This window comes from Microcebus murinus, chromosome 10, assembly GCF_040939455.1.
Source record: "Microcebus murinus isolate Inina chromosome 10, M.murinus_Inina_mat1.0, whole genome shotgun sequence".
Classification (NCBI taxonomy): domain Eukaryota; kingdom Metazoa; phylum Chordata; class Mammalia; order Primates; family Cheirogaleidae; genus Microcebus; species Microcebus murinus.
Window position 1 is genome coordinate 57,022,558 of NC_134113.1, and position 14,870 is coordinate 57,037,427.

Here is a 14,870-nt window from a genome sequence, read left to right on the forward strand (position 1 = left end):
ATCTGAGTGTCCAGGGCTAGCTTGATGTTCATCAGCTCTTGATAGTTGTGCAGCAGCCATGTCAGCTCCTCCTTGGCCTGCTGCAGTGCAGCCTTGAGGTCCTGAAGCTTGGCGTTGGCATCCTAGAGGGCCACCGCCCTGCGCTGCTCTGCATCAGCGATGGCTGGCTGCAGGTTGGCATTCTGGGTGTAGGGGAGCCAGAAGACCAATTTAGATTCAAGTGCCATTCGCTGAGGACCTGCCCTGTGTGCTTAGTGCTTGCCCCTGCCTTACCTGATGTTGGGCAAGTGAGGAAGCTACAACCCTCAGATTGGTTAGCTACACAGTTGGTCACTAGAGAAGCCTGGACTTGGATCTAGTCCCTAGCGGGCCAAGAAGTGGGATTAGCAACACCTGGTCTCAAGGGCCTAGCCCAGCTCAAGAGGAGTCAGACTCTTCCTATATGTCTCTCCTTTTCCACGGTAAATAACTGAGCATTGGGGGGAGGGGAGGAAGGCAACATACATAACCCAAACATTTGTACCCCCATAATATGCTGAAATAAAAAAAAATAATAATAATAACTTCGCAATTTTGTTTCAACTAATACTTAAAAAAAATAAAAAAATAAAAAAAATAATAATAACTGAGCATCTTCTGAAAATTTCCCTCCTCCAGGAAGTCTTCCTGAATTGTCAGAGAAAACTTCTCTCTGCCCAACCCATCTAGATGTAGGCTTCCTTGACTACTCTGCCAATTCAGTCTTCACACAATCGACTCTTTTCTCTCTCTAATCATGTCTGTACCCAGTATTTCTATCCCATGTCAGCTGTGCCACAGCCTCATAAGGATACGTGCTAGTACTTAATAGTATGTGACATTTGTGGAGTGTCTCCAACTTGTTAAAGCCCTTTCGCTTATCTGACCCGACAGACAAATGGGCAAACACATGGCACACAGACACACACCCTCTTGTGACTCACAGACAAAATACTTTCATACAACCTGTGACCCCAAATGAAGATGACAAAAGCATTAAGCGTGAACTAGGTTTGAAGATTGATGCAGTCAGAAGGTAGATGCCATCCTAACCTACTTTCTGCCAAGAGGCATTAAAATTAGAGCAGGGATGAAAGGTCAGGCATGAGGGGTGCTCCTGCACAGTGTTCAGAGAATTCAGGCTGGAGTTTCCAGCCCTCATGTCCCCTAGGACTTCCTCCCCTCCAAGAGATACAACAGTGACCGATATCCATTTGGTCATCTCTCCAAACAGTCATCCAGTCACTCGGCAATGATTCGTCAAGCTCCTGGTTTACTGGGCACCAGGCTCCCCAATAGAACACAGTGATGGACTAACACAGTCGGTGGCCTGGAGGAGCCCACGGTTCTGTTGAAGGAGGTGCTAAGAAGGTAAATGACTCCTTAGAGCACGCTGGGGTCAGTGTTACTGAGAGCAGCTCAAACAAAGCACTATGGGCATGAGAGGAAGAAAGGCTATAGAAGGCAGCATGGAGGAGGTAGTTTTGAATGGGGTATTGAGGGATGAATAGGAGTGGACCCAGGGTGTGGACGATATGAGAAAGGCAGCCCTGGTAGAGGAGAAATTTCAGATGTGCTGGAATGTTGGTAAGGGATCCCACGTATTTTCAGAATATGGCACCTGAAGGAGGAGGAAGAGAGAGGATGAAAAAGAAGCTGAAGGTGTAGGCTGAAACTGGCTATGACGGTCTCCCTGTGCTGTGCTGTGCAGTTGGATGTGGCTCTGTGGTCAGTGCTTACTGCACATCGGGACCACTGGGCAGCTTTGAATAACCCAGATCCCCAAGCCCCACTTCTGGCCTCCTGAGTCAGAATCTCAGGGAGTGTGGCCCAGGCGCCTGTATTTTTTTAAAGCTCTGATTTGCTTTAATTCTGATGGATTAATTCCTATAGTGTAAGGAACTTTATTAAAGGAGGAGAATTCCACATTTTTGTGAAAGGCTAGGGGGACAGCAAGAGAGACCCCCTTGTCTCCAAACCAGACACAGAGTTTTGTCTAGTCCTGGGCCAGGCCCGCAGTCAGCCTTCGGATGCAGGAGCAGAGGCTGATGATTGGAAAGCTCCACCAGGGGGCCGGAAAGGGGGCAGGGAGCCTCAAAACACATCATTAAGAAAATGGAAAGGCAAACCACGGACTGAGGCAAAACACTCACAGTACAAATGTCTGATGGGTCTCAGAAGGATTATGATGCGCCAAAACAGCCAGACAGAAAAGTATACACTCTGTATGATTCATTTGTATAAGACTCTAAAAGAGGCAAAACTGACCTATAGTGACAAGAAGCTAGCCCCAGCCTGCGGCTGGAAGTTGGCCGTGATTGATTGCAAAGGGGCATGGAGAGCATTTTGGAAGATGTTCTATATTTTTATCATGGTCGTAGTCACACAGGGATATACCTTTGTTAGAACTCATGGAACTGTACTGTGAAAATGGGTGCATTGTTATTGTGTGCAAATCATACCTCAATAAAGTTGATTTTAAAAGAGGACAGGAAGAAGGGAGTATTCATGTTTCTGACAGTGAGCTCTGAGCTGTTCTTTATAATAGCTATTCCAATGAACTTTGCTACATTTGTGCGTCCCTATATATACCAGACCACAAGTTATATCCATCTCTGTGACCACCACCCCCATGGTAAAATGGGTGCTCGATGAAGTTTGAATAGATGTATGAATGAAATGGGAGTGGGCAAACACCCAGGAATGGTATATAGCATGAGCAGAACAGGGAATCAAAGAAGGAACCCAGGGGAACGTCAATTTTTAAATATTTTTTATTTTATTTTTAACTGTAGAATATCACAATCATTCTAAAAATAATATAGCAGACACCTGTTATAATATATAATATATAATTTTATATATATAATTATATAATATATAATATAGTATACACCACCAAGAGTAACCAGATTTACATCTCTTTTAATATTTTAAATGCTATAAAACCCCCAATTTGATATCCATATGAAAAAATGCATCAGCCACAAAATGTGACTGTAGATCTGAATGTGAAATGTAAAACAGTAAAACTTCTAAAGCAGGCGTCCTCAAACTAGGGCCCACAGGCCACGTGCAGGTATTTTTGACCATTTGTTTTTTTACTTCAAAATAGGATATGTGCAGTGTGCATAGGAATTTGTTCATAGTTTTTTTAAAACTATAGTCCGGCCCTCCAATGGTCTGAGGGACAGTGAACTGGCCCCGTGTTCAAAAAGTTTGAGGACCCATGTTATAAAGGATCCAGAGAGGCCGGGCGCGGTGGCTCACGCCTGTAATCCTAGCACTCTGGGAGGCCGAGGCAGGCGGATTGCTCGAGGTCAGGAGTTCAAAACCAGCCTGAGCAAGAGCGAGACGCCATCTCTACTATAAATAGAAAGAAATTAATTGGCCAACTAATATATATGGAAAAAATTAGCCGGGCATGGTGGCACATGCCTGTAGTCCCAGCTACTTTGGAGGCTGAGGCAGGAGGATCGCTTGAGCCCAGGAGTTTGAGGTTGGTGTGAGCTAGGCTGACGCCACGGCACTCACTCTAGGCTGTGCGACAAAGCGAGACTCTGTCTCAAAAAAAAAAAAAAAAAGGATCCAGAGAAAGTCTCCATGGCTGTAGAATGTAGAGCAGAGTTCTTGAACAGGACACAGAACACCTCACACACACTCACACATACACACGCACATGCACACACAAAATTATGAATTTAAAGAAGTGAAAATAAATAATTCTGCTGATCAAACAGTTTCATTAAAAGAGTGAAAAGGCAACACACAGGGTGGGAGAAGATATTCGTAATTCATAATTCAACAAAATACAGACAACTCCACAATAGAAACACAGGCAAAAGACAGGCATGAAAAAGGAGGTCCCAATGTCAATAACCATGAAAAGGAGCTCAGCATCATTAATCACTAAGGCACAAGCAAATGAAACCACAAAGACATGTAACAGCACCCACTCCAGAAAAGCTGAAATACGGAAGGAAGAAAATACCAGTGTTGGCAAGAACATGGAGCAACCAGACCCGCCCTGCACTCCCGGAGCTGCTTTGGGAGGTGTCCGGAGTGTCTACTAAAGCTGGACATCTGCACACTCCATGTGACAGCAAAGCCACTACTAGGTACACACGAAGACATGGAGTGCATACATGACTCCCCTAGGGACATGTGTGGGATGTTCACAGCAGCTGTGTTCCTAACAGCCAAAAGCTGGAATATACGCCAATGCCCCTCAGTAGCAGAACAGGGAAATAAACTGGGGTTCAGCCACACAGTGAAACACTGCTAAGAATGAATGAGCTACAACTGCTTGCAACAATATTGCTACATCTCACTACCTCTGTGTTGAGCAAAGAGGCCAGACACAAACTGTGTGATTCCATCTATAGAAAGTACAAAACATGTAAAACTAACCTATGCTGTTAGAAGCTGGAATATGGATTTCCTGGAATGGGGGTTGAGAAGTGATGATTCAAAGGGAGCTCAGGGCGGAACTTTTGGAGTGATGGGAATGTCCGTTCCTTGCTCTGGGTGCTGGTTACTTGGGTGGGTTCAGCTTGGGAAAATTCACCAAGCGGGACACTTGAGGTCTGTGCTCTTTTCTGTATGCTTATTGTAGCTTCATAAAAGGTCTTTAAAGTGTCGCAGAACTCCAGCGTCTGATGTGTGGGCAGAGGAAGAGAAGATAGCAAAAGAAACCGAGAAGACGGGGCAAGAGAGGCAGAGGGAAAACAAGGAGTAAAGGGGTAGACAATGGTGCCAGAGGCTTCAAAGGATTAGGAAAATGACCAAAACTAAGCCACCATGTGGACATTGAGGAAGCCTCTGGGGACCTTAGTGGGTGGGCAGAGCAGACCCCAGTGGCAGAGGGCAGGGTGAATGGAACGTGGGCATCCAACTTGTCTTCTCGCTCCTCCCTAAGAGAAGTGAAAAGAATCACAGGAGCAGGGACCTGACATCATCTGCCCCAGATCAAACAGGTCAACAGCCCCCCCAAGGATCTACGGTGAGGGTCAGCCAACGTGGCCCGGGGGAGGGGCTGCGCAGCATCTGGAAGGGGGTGGGAAGGCCACAGCCCTTGGATCCCCAAGTCTCATCGCTGCTGCACATCTGAGCCAGGCTTGAGAGGGAAGGTGACTGGCAGGCAGGGAAAGGTGGGAGCATTCCGTGGGCCAAGCGGGTACAGAGACTAAGAAACCCTGAACCCCCTTTTCGGGGGCCGGGGGCAGCAAGGATGGCCCAGCTGGGGACAAGGGTTCTGAGGGTCCAGCAGTGCGTTGCAAGGGACTGGAGGCCAGGACCCAGCTGGGACGGTGCAGCTTTGTGGCCCCAGTGTAGGGCTGGAGCTGCGGGGTGAGTGGGAAGCAAACAGGCTGCGGACCTCGGAGCCAAGGGGCCTCCGAGCTTAGCCGGTGAGCTGGGGCAGCAGTGTTGGAGCAAGTCAGCAAAGTGGGAGGCCAGATGAGATGTCAGAAACCAGGCCAGAGAGCTGGGGCTCCAGGAGCGGGGCCAGGGCTGGTCCCGTCTCCACCCTGCCAGGCTCTGCAGTCCCCATCCTGCCTCACCCCTCTGCTTACCTATGCCTCGTGATGCCCTCTGTCCCCAACAGGTTGCTCTCTGAGGACATGGCTTCTACTCTCCCCTTCTCCTTTTCCTCCCCTGCCCCTTATTCCACCAACCATGCAGAGTGACAGTCAATAAAACTCATCAATGAGAATGCAGTGAAACATGCAGCAGTTTATTAGAGAAGAGTAAGTGGAGACCTTGCAGAGGGAGAGAGTGAGGGCACACCTCAAACTGGGAGCAGAGAGGCTGTTATCCGACACTGTACCTTCCCACAGAGGCTCGGCACCCACAAGCGGGGAAGGCACTCTGCCGGGAGCCTGGGGTGGCTGGGGCTGGGGCATGAGGACACAGCGATGCAGAGAACTAAGCAGGAGGGACTGGGCTAGATGGCGGGGTCATGTGGGGGGGGGGAGGGGAGAGGCGTCAGCTCAGAATTTGGCGTAGGTGCGCTGGCTGCTGGTGCTGCTGGTCTGGATGATTCTGGCTGAGGAAGAGGAGGCACTGCTGGCTCCCAAGCTCTGGACCACAGGGACTTTGCTGGTGGTCTGGACACTCTGACGCGTGCTCTGACCTCCACGACTGGAGCCACTGGAGCCGCTGCCTCTGCCACGGCTGGCAGCCCCAGAGCCAATGGTGCTGGTGTTGTGAACCACAGCTGCAAGGAGACGACCTGTCACCCTTCTGCCCACGGGGTGTTGGAAAGTGATGGAGGGATAGAGACAGAGATGCAGAGAGGGTGGAGGGACTCGGGGCTGAGGGATGGGCAGGGAGAGGTGCAGGGGTGTTAGAAGGTGAGGTGGCCACAGGAGGTGGTGGGCCAGCCAGCTTAGCTACAGTAGTCAGACATAAGGAACGGCTGTGCATGCATTTTCTCTTTCCCAGCTCCAGAGGTGGGACTGTGGGAATCAGCAACACCTTCATTTTATAGAGATCTATTTCTTATCTAAGAGAAAGCTTGGACCCTGCCACTCCATTCTGAGGTCAGTAGCTGTGCAATCCCACTAGCAATGACATTAACCCAACCTCAAAGGAAAAAGTACGCAAGATACTCACAGATGCACACAGAGCTTTGACACTCTCCAGACATCCTGTTGTAGAAAGAGAAAGAAGAAACGCAAGTTATAGAAACTCTGAGCTCTTTACCACTCCAAATGTACCGTTAAGAAACACCTCAAAGATTATCTAGTCCAATCCTCTCTTTTTGAAAATGAGGAACATAAGGTTCAAATAGCGGATAACCTATCCAAGGTCACACAGTGAATGCAGGTAAACCCCAATAGTTGCCCAGAAATAAGTAGGACTCCTAATCCAGTGCTCTTTCCATGGCACTTTCTACTGACTATGCAGACTGCACAAATGTGAACTGCAGCATCCTGGCTGAAGTCAGACCTTGGGAGGAACTTCCTAAGCTATGGTGGAAAGAGAAGATAGGGAACCAGGGGAGAGTGGTAACACTGAGGGTGGGATGGATTTCATGATGCCTCAGCGGGAGAAGACCGGGAATTAATGAGATGCGCCGTTTGATCCCATGGCCTCAGCTGCTCTGAAACACGTGACACCAATGGCAGAGTGTGCTCTCAGTGTGCCACGGGAAGGGGCCGGCAGGAGCAGGGTTGATCAAAACCAGAAACATGCATAACTGGTGTTTGTCCCTGGGGTCCACCGCATGCTTGTTTCAGGAAAAGCATTTACCTGCCTGGATGTGTGGAAATTTAACACAGGTTTGCATCCCTGAGCCTTAAAGGAGCTGGAGAAGGAGGGAGTGCTAAGCAGTGAGGGAAGTTTAACAAACATTTGTGAGGCCCTCCTTTGTTCCCTGCTAGGCTGTGGGGACACCAGGGATATGACAGGGAAGGCAGGGGCCAGTGCAGCTAGGCGGGAGATCACTGGCTGTGACCAGGCACACAAGATCCTGATGACCCTGCTTCTCAGAGTGGCTTCCCCACCACAGCCAAGGTCCCCCACCCACCTGCACTCCTCGCCCTCCAGCAGCTTGCGGTAGGTGGCGATCTCCACGTCCAGGGCCAGCTTCACGCTCATCAGCTCCTGGTAGTCGCGCAGCAGCCGGGCCAGGTCATCCTTGGCCTGCTGCAGGGCCTCCCTGAGCTCCGCCAGCTTGGCCCGGGCATCCTTTAACGCCGATTCGCCCCTCTTCTCGGCATCCGTGATGGCCATTTGCAGGTTACCGTTCTGGGGGAAGAAGAGGGAAAGGAAGTGTGCTGGATCTCTGGACTCTCCTGGGTGTACGGCGGTGAGCACAGACTGGCATCTGTCTGTGCCTCCCCAGCCCTCCCCAACCCCGTGAGGCTGGAGACGAGCATCCCATTTGGGAAGTGACTTTGAGGGAGGTTTCAAGTGGCCTCGGTTTGGGGGAGAAGAACCCAGGTCTGATGCAAGTGGCAGTGAGTGGTGAGGTCAGAGGAGCCACCCTCGACTTCTCCCCTAACACCTGCCCTCTGTCCTTCACACTGGGGGCTAGGAAACAGCAATGAACAAGACACACCCGGAGCCCAGCGCCCTCCCAGGTGACAGGGAGAACAGGAGAGCAGGCATGTGAAACGCCTAAGGCCGTGACGTGACGTGGAAAGCACAGGGCTCCAGGGAACCTGGAAGGGACGCTGGGGCAGGGAGGGCCGGGGCTTGGCAGAAGGAGGAGTTTTATAGTCAAAGAGATGTTCGGCCCATTGTTGGAGGAAAAGTGGGAGTTTGAGAGGCTGCTGCGGAGATGGGAACGAACATTCTGGTTGCCACAGTGGGAGTGTTGAAAAGGTTTGAGAACTAGTAGGTAGCTCAGTGCAACAAGCACAGCCAGAATGAAAGGATCCCCCCAGACCCTCCAGGTTGTCACCCAGAGACCTGGGTGGCCGTCCCCAGTGGAGGATGGGTGTGCACTAAGACCCTCTTATGATTGTGTGGGTAAAGGGCTAGGACACGACAGGGGTAGGCCCTGACCTCTTGACAGCCCCTCCAACTTTGCCATCAAAATGCCAGGCAGCAAGCCTAAGAGTTGGGGGCAGCATTCCGCAGAGCGTGGCCCACCCCAGGGATGCTGAGCCTGTCCTGCTCCTCCGCCGAGGGGTACCTGCTTCCCGACGCTCTCGATCTCGGCCCGCAGCCTCTGGATAGTCCTGTTGAGCTCGGCGATCTCACTCTTGGTGCTCCTTAGGTCGTCGCTGTGCTTGCCGGCCGTGGTCTGCAGCTCCCCGAGCTGAGAGGTGGGAGAAAGAAGAAACTGTCAGCCAGGAACATCTGAGGGGGCTCAAAAAAGAAAATATGGGTTCTGGCCCTTTCAAGATGATCTTTGGTATATGTTCAAAATTGGGGTGCTGCTCAATAACTTGCTGTGGAAGGAAAACACTTGAGATCAGTTGGAGAGGTTTTTCCAATCCAAAAACTAGGAAAGGCTGCTGCTTGTCTTACCAGGTTTGCTTTGCTTACCAACCTGCTCAGCTGCTGCTGATGAAGATGAGGAGGAGGATGGAGGTGGTGGTGGTGATCAGGCCTCCACTTTTGGCCAAGGACACAAGCAGGGGCCAAAGCCCAGCCTGCCCTCTCCTAGCCAAGCCGTGGCACACATTGCCGCAGCTGCTCAAGGGCACTTTGTCTAACTAGCACAAAGGCACTCTGTGGGCTGGCTCTGGCCCTGTGGCAACAGCTATGATTTGTCAAGCTCTTTTCTTTAGTTTTATTTTATCTTTAATTGACTCATAATAATTGTACATGTTCACGGGGTACAGCGTGATGTTTCCATAGATGTGCAGATTGTGTAGCGATCAAATCAGGGTCATTGGCTTTCCCATCACCTCCATGCCAAGCTCTAACTGATCACCTGAGCACTTGGTCACATTTATCTAGCCTGGAGGTTCTGGGGAGTCTTGTTTCTGTGAGCCAGTTTTCAGAGGGTCCCTGGCTGTCCTTGAGGACAGCACAGGGGTTTGGGACCTGGGTGGCTAACCTGGGCAGGAATGAAGGACCCAAGAGAAAGCTGGTTCCTCCAGGGGGCCTGAGTCACCCACCTTGGTCTGGTACAGTGCCTCGGCCTCGGCCTTGCTCCTCTGGGCGATGTCCTCGTACTGGGCCTTGACCTCGGCGATGATGCTGTCCAGGTCCAGGTGCCGATTGTTGTCCATGGACAGGATGACGGACGTGTCATTGGCTTCCGACAGGAGCTGGTTGTATTCCTGCAGACGCAAAGCCAATCCTGCTCACATCCAATGGGCAGGCCCCACCACAAGCGCCCAAAGCTAGCTTTTCAGTAATGCCACTAAAAATGTGATGGCCAAGGTGCAGGCAAAAGTCCCAGCCAGCAGGCTAACGAAGGAAGAGGCGTTTGTCCTGATCCTACTGCAGAGGCATCCAGGCACCTTGGATGGGGGAGGAGCCTTGGAGAATGTTACCCATAGGTGCTGGCACAGATGGGGACACAGATGTGGGGGTCACAGAAAAGGGGGAAAGAACAAGAGAGGGGAGTTAGGATATTTGATAGATGGATAGTTTCAGAGGTCTCAGAATCCGAGTAGACAGTGTGGTAATCGGTGTGAGGAACAAAGCTGAGAATGAGAAGAATTAGGCTTGAGAAGATCGGTCACATCCTAAGCACGTGATGGGAGGAAGCGGGGCCTTACAGCCTCAAAGAGGGGCCTCAGGAAGTTGATCTCGTCCATCAGACTCTGCACTTTGACCTCCAGGTCCACTTTGGTCATGTAGGAAGTGTCCACTTCCTAGGGAGGGAGAACACCAGACCAGCAATTAGCACATCCTCATTTGTTCAAAATACATACTTGTCAACAATTACAGTTGTTATGAAGGGAAATGGAAGCCATTGTTACCCTGGTTATTAGACTACTTAGGGTAAGAGTGACTGGAAAATGGGAATCAGGAATTAAAGAGAGTTCTCGTGTATGAGGGTATCCCAGAGAGCTCAAAGCAACTTGGCATGTTGAGCCCCTATAGTCTGAGGAAGCAGGTTGGTCACAGGGGAAAAAAAGATAGCAGGATTTCTGCCTAGAAAGATAAGGCACCCGGTGACAGGGACCTGCAAGGGCTCATGTGTGCCCCTGTCCACAGCCTGGAGCAGGTTCTGCCAGGAGCTATCTCAGGCCCAGGAGACTAACCATGTCTCACTCTCTCCCCATCACTCCTCACTCCCATCACCCAGGCCCCTCCAGCACCAGTCTAATGACAAGGGAAGCAGAGTGTGACATTTGAGAAGAGACCAGGCTGGCAGCGCTAAACCAGTCCTCAGAAGTCCCCCAAGCACAATGAGAAGTTGGCCTTCCCCCTGCTGAGCACAGTCCAACCTGGCCTTGACCACCCCCAGCCCCAGCCCCAGCCCCAGCCCCAGCCCCCACCCAGCCCCAGTCCTTGCCCACCTTCTTAAGAAGCACGAAGTCATTCTCAGCCGCCGTGCGCTTGTTCACCTCTTCCTCATACCTGCAGGAGGAACAACTGCTCAGCCACAGCGGTGCTGGGTGAGGGCCCTGGCCGGCCCCAGCGCTGCCCTCTGCTCCAGGCTGAGGATCCCAGCGGTCAACAGAGCAGAAATCTCTCCCAGGCAGAGAGACCCAGTGAGCCCCGAGTCCTCCCGGCCCTACCCAGCACTAGCACAGACGTTCAGGATGTGGGTGACGGTCAAGAGGCAGTCTCATGCTGTCCTCTGATTTGCCCCCACACCCCTGCCGCCCCCACACTGAGGCGTCCCCACCCCCAGCTCCAGGCTGCCTCTGTGTTCCTCAGTCAGGGCCTCTCTCTCCGGCCCCTCCCACAGCCCAGGCCCTGACGGGGGCCATCTCTGCTGCTGCCACTGCCGCAGGCTGAGGAGTCTGCTACCAGACAGCAGGTCACATGTGCCCATAGACTGCCCCAGCACCTAGCACAGGGCCAGGCACAGAGCAGGCACTCGATACACTTTGTTTTATTTCCACTGTAGTTAATATAATTTAATAGTGATGAAATAATTCTTATTAATAATCTATTTGGTTGCTGAAGCTTTCATTAATATTAATTAATAATAACATATCACACTTGCCAGGCACTATTTGAAATGCTCAGCATATATTAAATTATTTAACTCTCACAGCAAACCTCTGAGGTAGATACAATTGTTGTCATCCCCGTTTTACAAATAAGGAAACTGAGGCACAGAATGGTTAAATAAATTGCCCATGATTGTGCAGCTGGCAAGTGACATAGGCAAGCCTGTACCGAGCAGCCTGGCTCTGGAGCTGGCGCTCACACGCAGCGGTGCACAGCAGCTGCTCCAGCGAGCCCCTGTGCTCCTTCCTCGCTCACTGCCCCGGCTCCCTGCCCACGGCCCACAAGGCCAGACGGCCTCACAGCCTTGGCACCTAAGCCTCCGGCAGCACCTCTCACCTCCTCCTGTACTCCTCCATGAGCGCCTGCATGGTGCCCAGCTCCCCGTCCAGCCGGCCCCGCTCCGTCAGCAGCCTGTCCACGTGGGCCTGCAGGCAGCCGACGTAGGACTCAAACAAGGGCTGCAGGTCGTCGGCGCTGGCGTTGGACGTGGCCGTCTGCTGCTGCAGGAGGCACCACTTGGTCTCCAGCACCTTGTTCTGCTGCTCCAGGAACCGCACCTGTCATCAACCAGGGAGGAGAGGTCGTGGCCTGCCCAGCTCTGGCTCAGGAGCAGGCCTGCCCCCAAACTCAGGCCCCCTCACCTGGGGGGCCCCAGGGGTTCTCAGGGCCACGGCCCCTCCCCCACCGCGGCACTCACTTTGTCGATGAAGGAAGCAAACTTGTTGTTGAGGGTCTTGATCTGCTCCTTCTCCTGGGCCTTCACTTCCCCGATCTGGGGGTCGATCCCCACGTTCAGGGGCTGCAGGAGGCTCTGGTTGACGGTCACCGCCTGGATGCCGAGGGGAAAGCTCCCCGAACTCCCAAGGCCCCTAGCTCCACCAGGTGCTCCTCCAAAGCTGCCCGGTCTCCCCCCAACGCTGAAGGAGCCTCCTCCAAAGCCACTTCTCGTGCCTCTTCCTCCAGCCCCACACAGGCTGCCCCCGAAGGCACCAGAACACCCCCGTGTCGCTCCCCCGGCCTGGGTGGCACCTCCGGCCACACTCAGCGAGATCTTCTTGCTGCCCCCAAGGCTGTACAGGCTCCTGCTGCCAAAGGTGCCCCCCATCATGGCACAGGCCAAGGAGGCGCTGCCTGCCCCGGAGCGAGAGGCAGCCTGGGACCTGGTGGGGCCGCTGCGGCTCTGGCCAGACACCACGATGGCAGAGCGGCCACTGGAGTCCTGGGTGGCCTGGGAGGCCCTGCTGGACTTCTGGCTCATCATTTTCTGTGGATGCAGGAAGACGTCCTGGTTCAGAAAGCCTCGGAGGAGAGAGCACCTTCTGACACAGGGAGAGAGGTGGCCCCTTTTATAGGCCCAGTGCATTGGTTCATTAATTTGATGATTTCCTGAGCTCAATTTCCTAGCCAAAATAGGTCAATCCCTCAAATCCCAAAAACACCTTAGCCCTAATCCTGCAATCACCAGTTGCTTTGATTTCTCCGACATTAGACTTGTTTTTCCCTCACCAGATCCAAGGCAGAAAAATACTTAGGCTCCCCTTTGAGGGATGGGCTGCTTCCTACTGGGACCCAACCCCAAACTTCATGGCATCTGCTATAATTAGGTGATTTTCCACGCTCTTCCCATCTCCAGTCACCTGGGTCATTGGCTTCTGTCAGTCAGATCCCAGCTCTTAAGAAATAAGAAGCTCACAGAAGACTCTGTCTTGGGTAATTATGTAGAGTGTGGTCCACCTGAGAAAAAGCCCCATCAACTCTCCTGGGAACCACAACTGTGGTGGGACTTCATGGTGCTGGAGTCACCAGTGTATAAGGTAAAGCTTTTGCTCCTTCTCCAGAGCAAATAACCCTCCTGGCCTCTGGACAATGCCCAGCCGGCTAGGACAGGACTCTCCACCCTGCATATGGGGCTTTACCCACAACCACCTCAGGCCTGGGTGGTTCAGAGTGACGTCTAACCCCCATCCAGAGCACCAAATGAATGTCCTGCACAGTCTAGGGCTCTCACCAAAAACTTACAGCCCTCATGCTGGGCTGAGTGGACACATGGACTTTTGCAGAGGAAAACAAAAGGAGAAGGGGAAGCTAAGATGTTCCACTAATGCTCATGTTTCCACCTCTGCATCTGCCTCCTTGTTCCAAGCTCAGCACAGGGCCCTGAGCTTGGACGCTCTGGACAAGGAATGGAAAAACAGACATATCAATTACAATCTCCAGGAACATTCTTTTGGGACCTGTTTCTCTCTCCTGCCAGGGTCATTTGTCATGCCCGACTTGATTGAGTGCATTAGAAAAGCAGCTGACTCTTCATTATTCACGTAATTGGTGGGACAAGAGGTTTCAGCGGCATGGAACAGACACTCAGCCTGGCTTGGGACCATCCCCACACACGCTCACCAGTCCTCAGCCTCTGGGTGCCAGGTCTCCAGCACCCAAGCCCTGCTGCCAGCCTGGACCCTTCTGCTGTTGGCAATCTGGCAACAACCCTCTGGTGGGTACCAGAGGGGGAAAAGGCAGAGAACAAAGAGCAAGTGGGGGGCCTGTTTGACCCCCACACCATAGTACAGGTAAGAGCAGGAAAACCACACAGATAATAAAGCCATGGGGGAGCCCTCTGTGCCCCCATCTCCTGGGACCATGGCAGGGACACAGTGTGGCATCTCACTGACCATGTCTTAGGCTAGATGTTCGGGAGAACTTTCTACTGAGGAAGCAGACTCAGAGGGAGTGCTAAGGAGGGCTTTGCAATCTCACGCTCTACAGATTTAATGAAAAATCAAAGACTATGGGTTGACAGCAACCAGACCCTCTGGCAGGGGTCTAACTTTGAGCGTCCAGATGTGAGAAGCAGTTCAGAATCAGATGCCATCAGAAAGCATGACTGTCTGCACATAGCTGCAGATGTGAGGAGTCTTGAGGAGATGTGGAACCATGACATGTTCATGAAATCACAAAAACTTTAGTGTGCCTTTAGCACAGGATTTGAGAAAAGGATGTGGGTGATACGGCTGGAGAGGTCAGTAAGGTTGGGGCCACGAGGAACCTGGTCTTCATGCCCGGAGTTTGGACTTTACCAACAGGCACTGGGAAGCCACTGAAGGATTTTGAGAGAGGAATGGCACCCTCAGATCTGTGTTTTAGGAAGAACACTTGGATCCAGGCTGTAAAATGGCTTAGAGAAAGGCTCTTTGAACTTTATTGGCAAAGAGGTATTTAAATCCAGAAGAACTTAGAAAAGGGGATGTTATCTATTC

At 51.9% G+C, this 14,870-nt stretch overlaps 1 protein-coding gene across 1 annotated transcript; it reads right to left on the reverse strand.

Annotated features, from left to right (window-relative positions):
• Positions 1-5,731: 5,731 nt before the first annotated feature.
• LOC105871481 (keratin, type II cytoskeletal 3-like) lies at positions 5,732-12,874 on the reverse strand. Its single transcript, XM_012764839.2, has 9 exons — positions 12,314-12,874; positions 11,953-12,173; positions 10,953-11,013; positions 10,206-10,301; positions 9,597-9,761; positions 8,663-8,788; positions 7,550-7,770; positions 6,634-6,668; positions 5,732-6,235 (listed from the first exon to the last, which is right to left on the reverse strand). Exons 1-9 carry the CDS (start codon positions 12,872-12,874, stop codon positions 6,009-6,011), a joined length of 1,713 nt encoding a protein of 570 aa, XP_012620293.2. The 3' UTR covers positions 5,732-6,008.
• Positions 12,875-14,870: the final 1,996 nt, after the last annotated feature.

Bases quoted from the DNA above. Each gene is read 5' to 3' on its own strand.
- LOC105871481 (XM_012764839.2), bottom strand. From the start codon at position 12,874: ATGAGCCAGAAGTCCAGCAGGGCCTCCCAGGCCACCCAGGACTCCAGT. The intron at 7,771-8,662 runs GTACCCCTCGGC...TTCTTCCCCCAG, and splicing joins TCGAGAGCGTCGGGAAGCAG to AACGGTAACCTGCAAATGGC. The intron at 6,236-6,633 runs GTGAGTATCTTG...GTCTCCTTGCAG, and splicing joins TCAAAGCTCTGTGTGCATCT to CTGTGGTTCACAACACCAGC.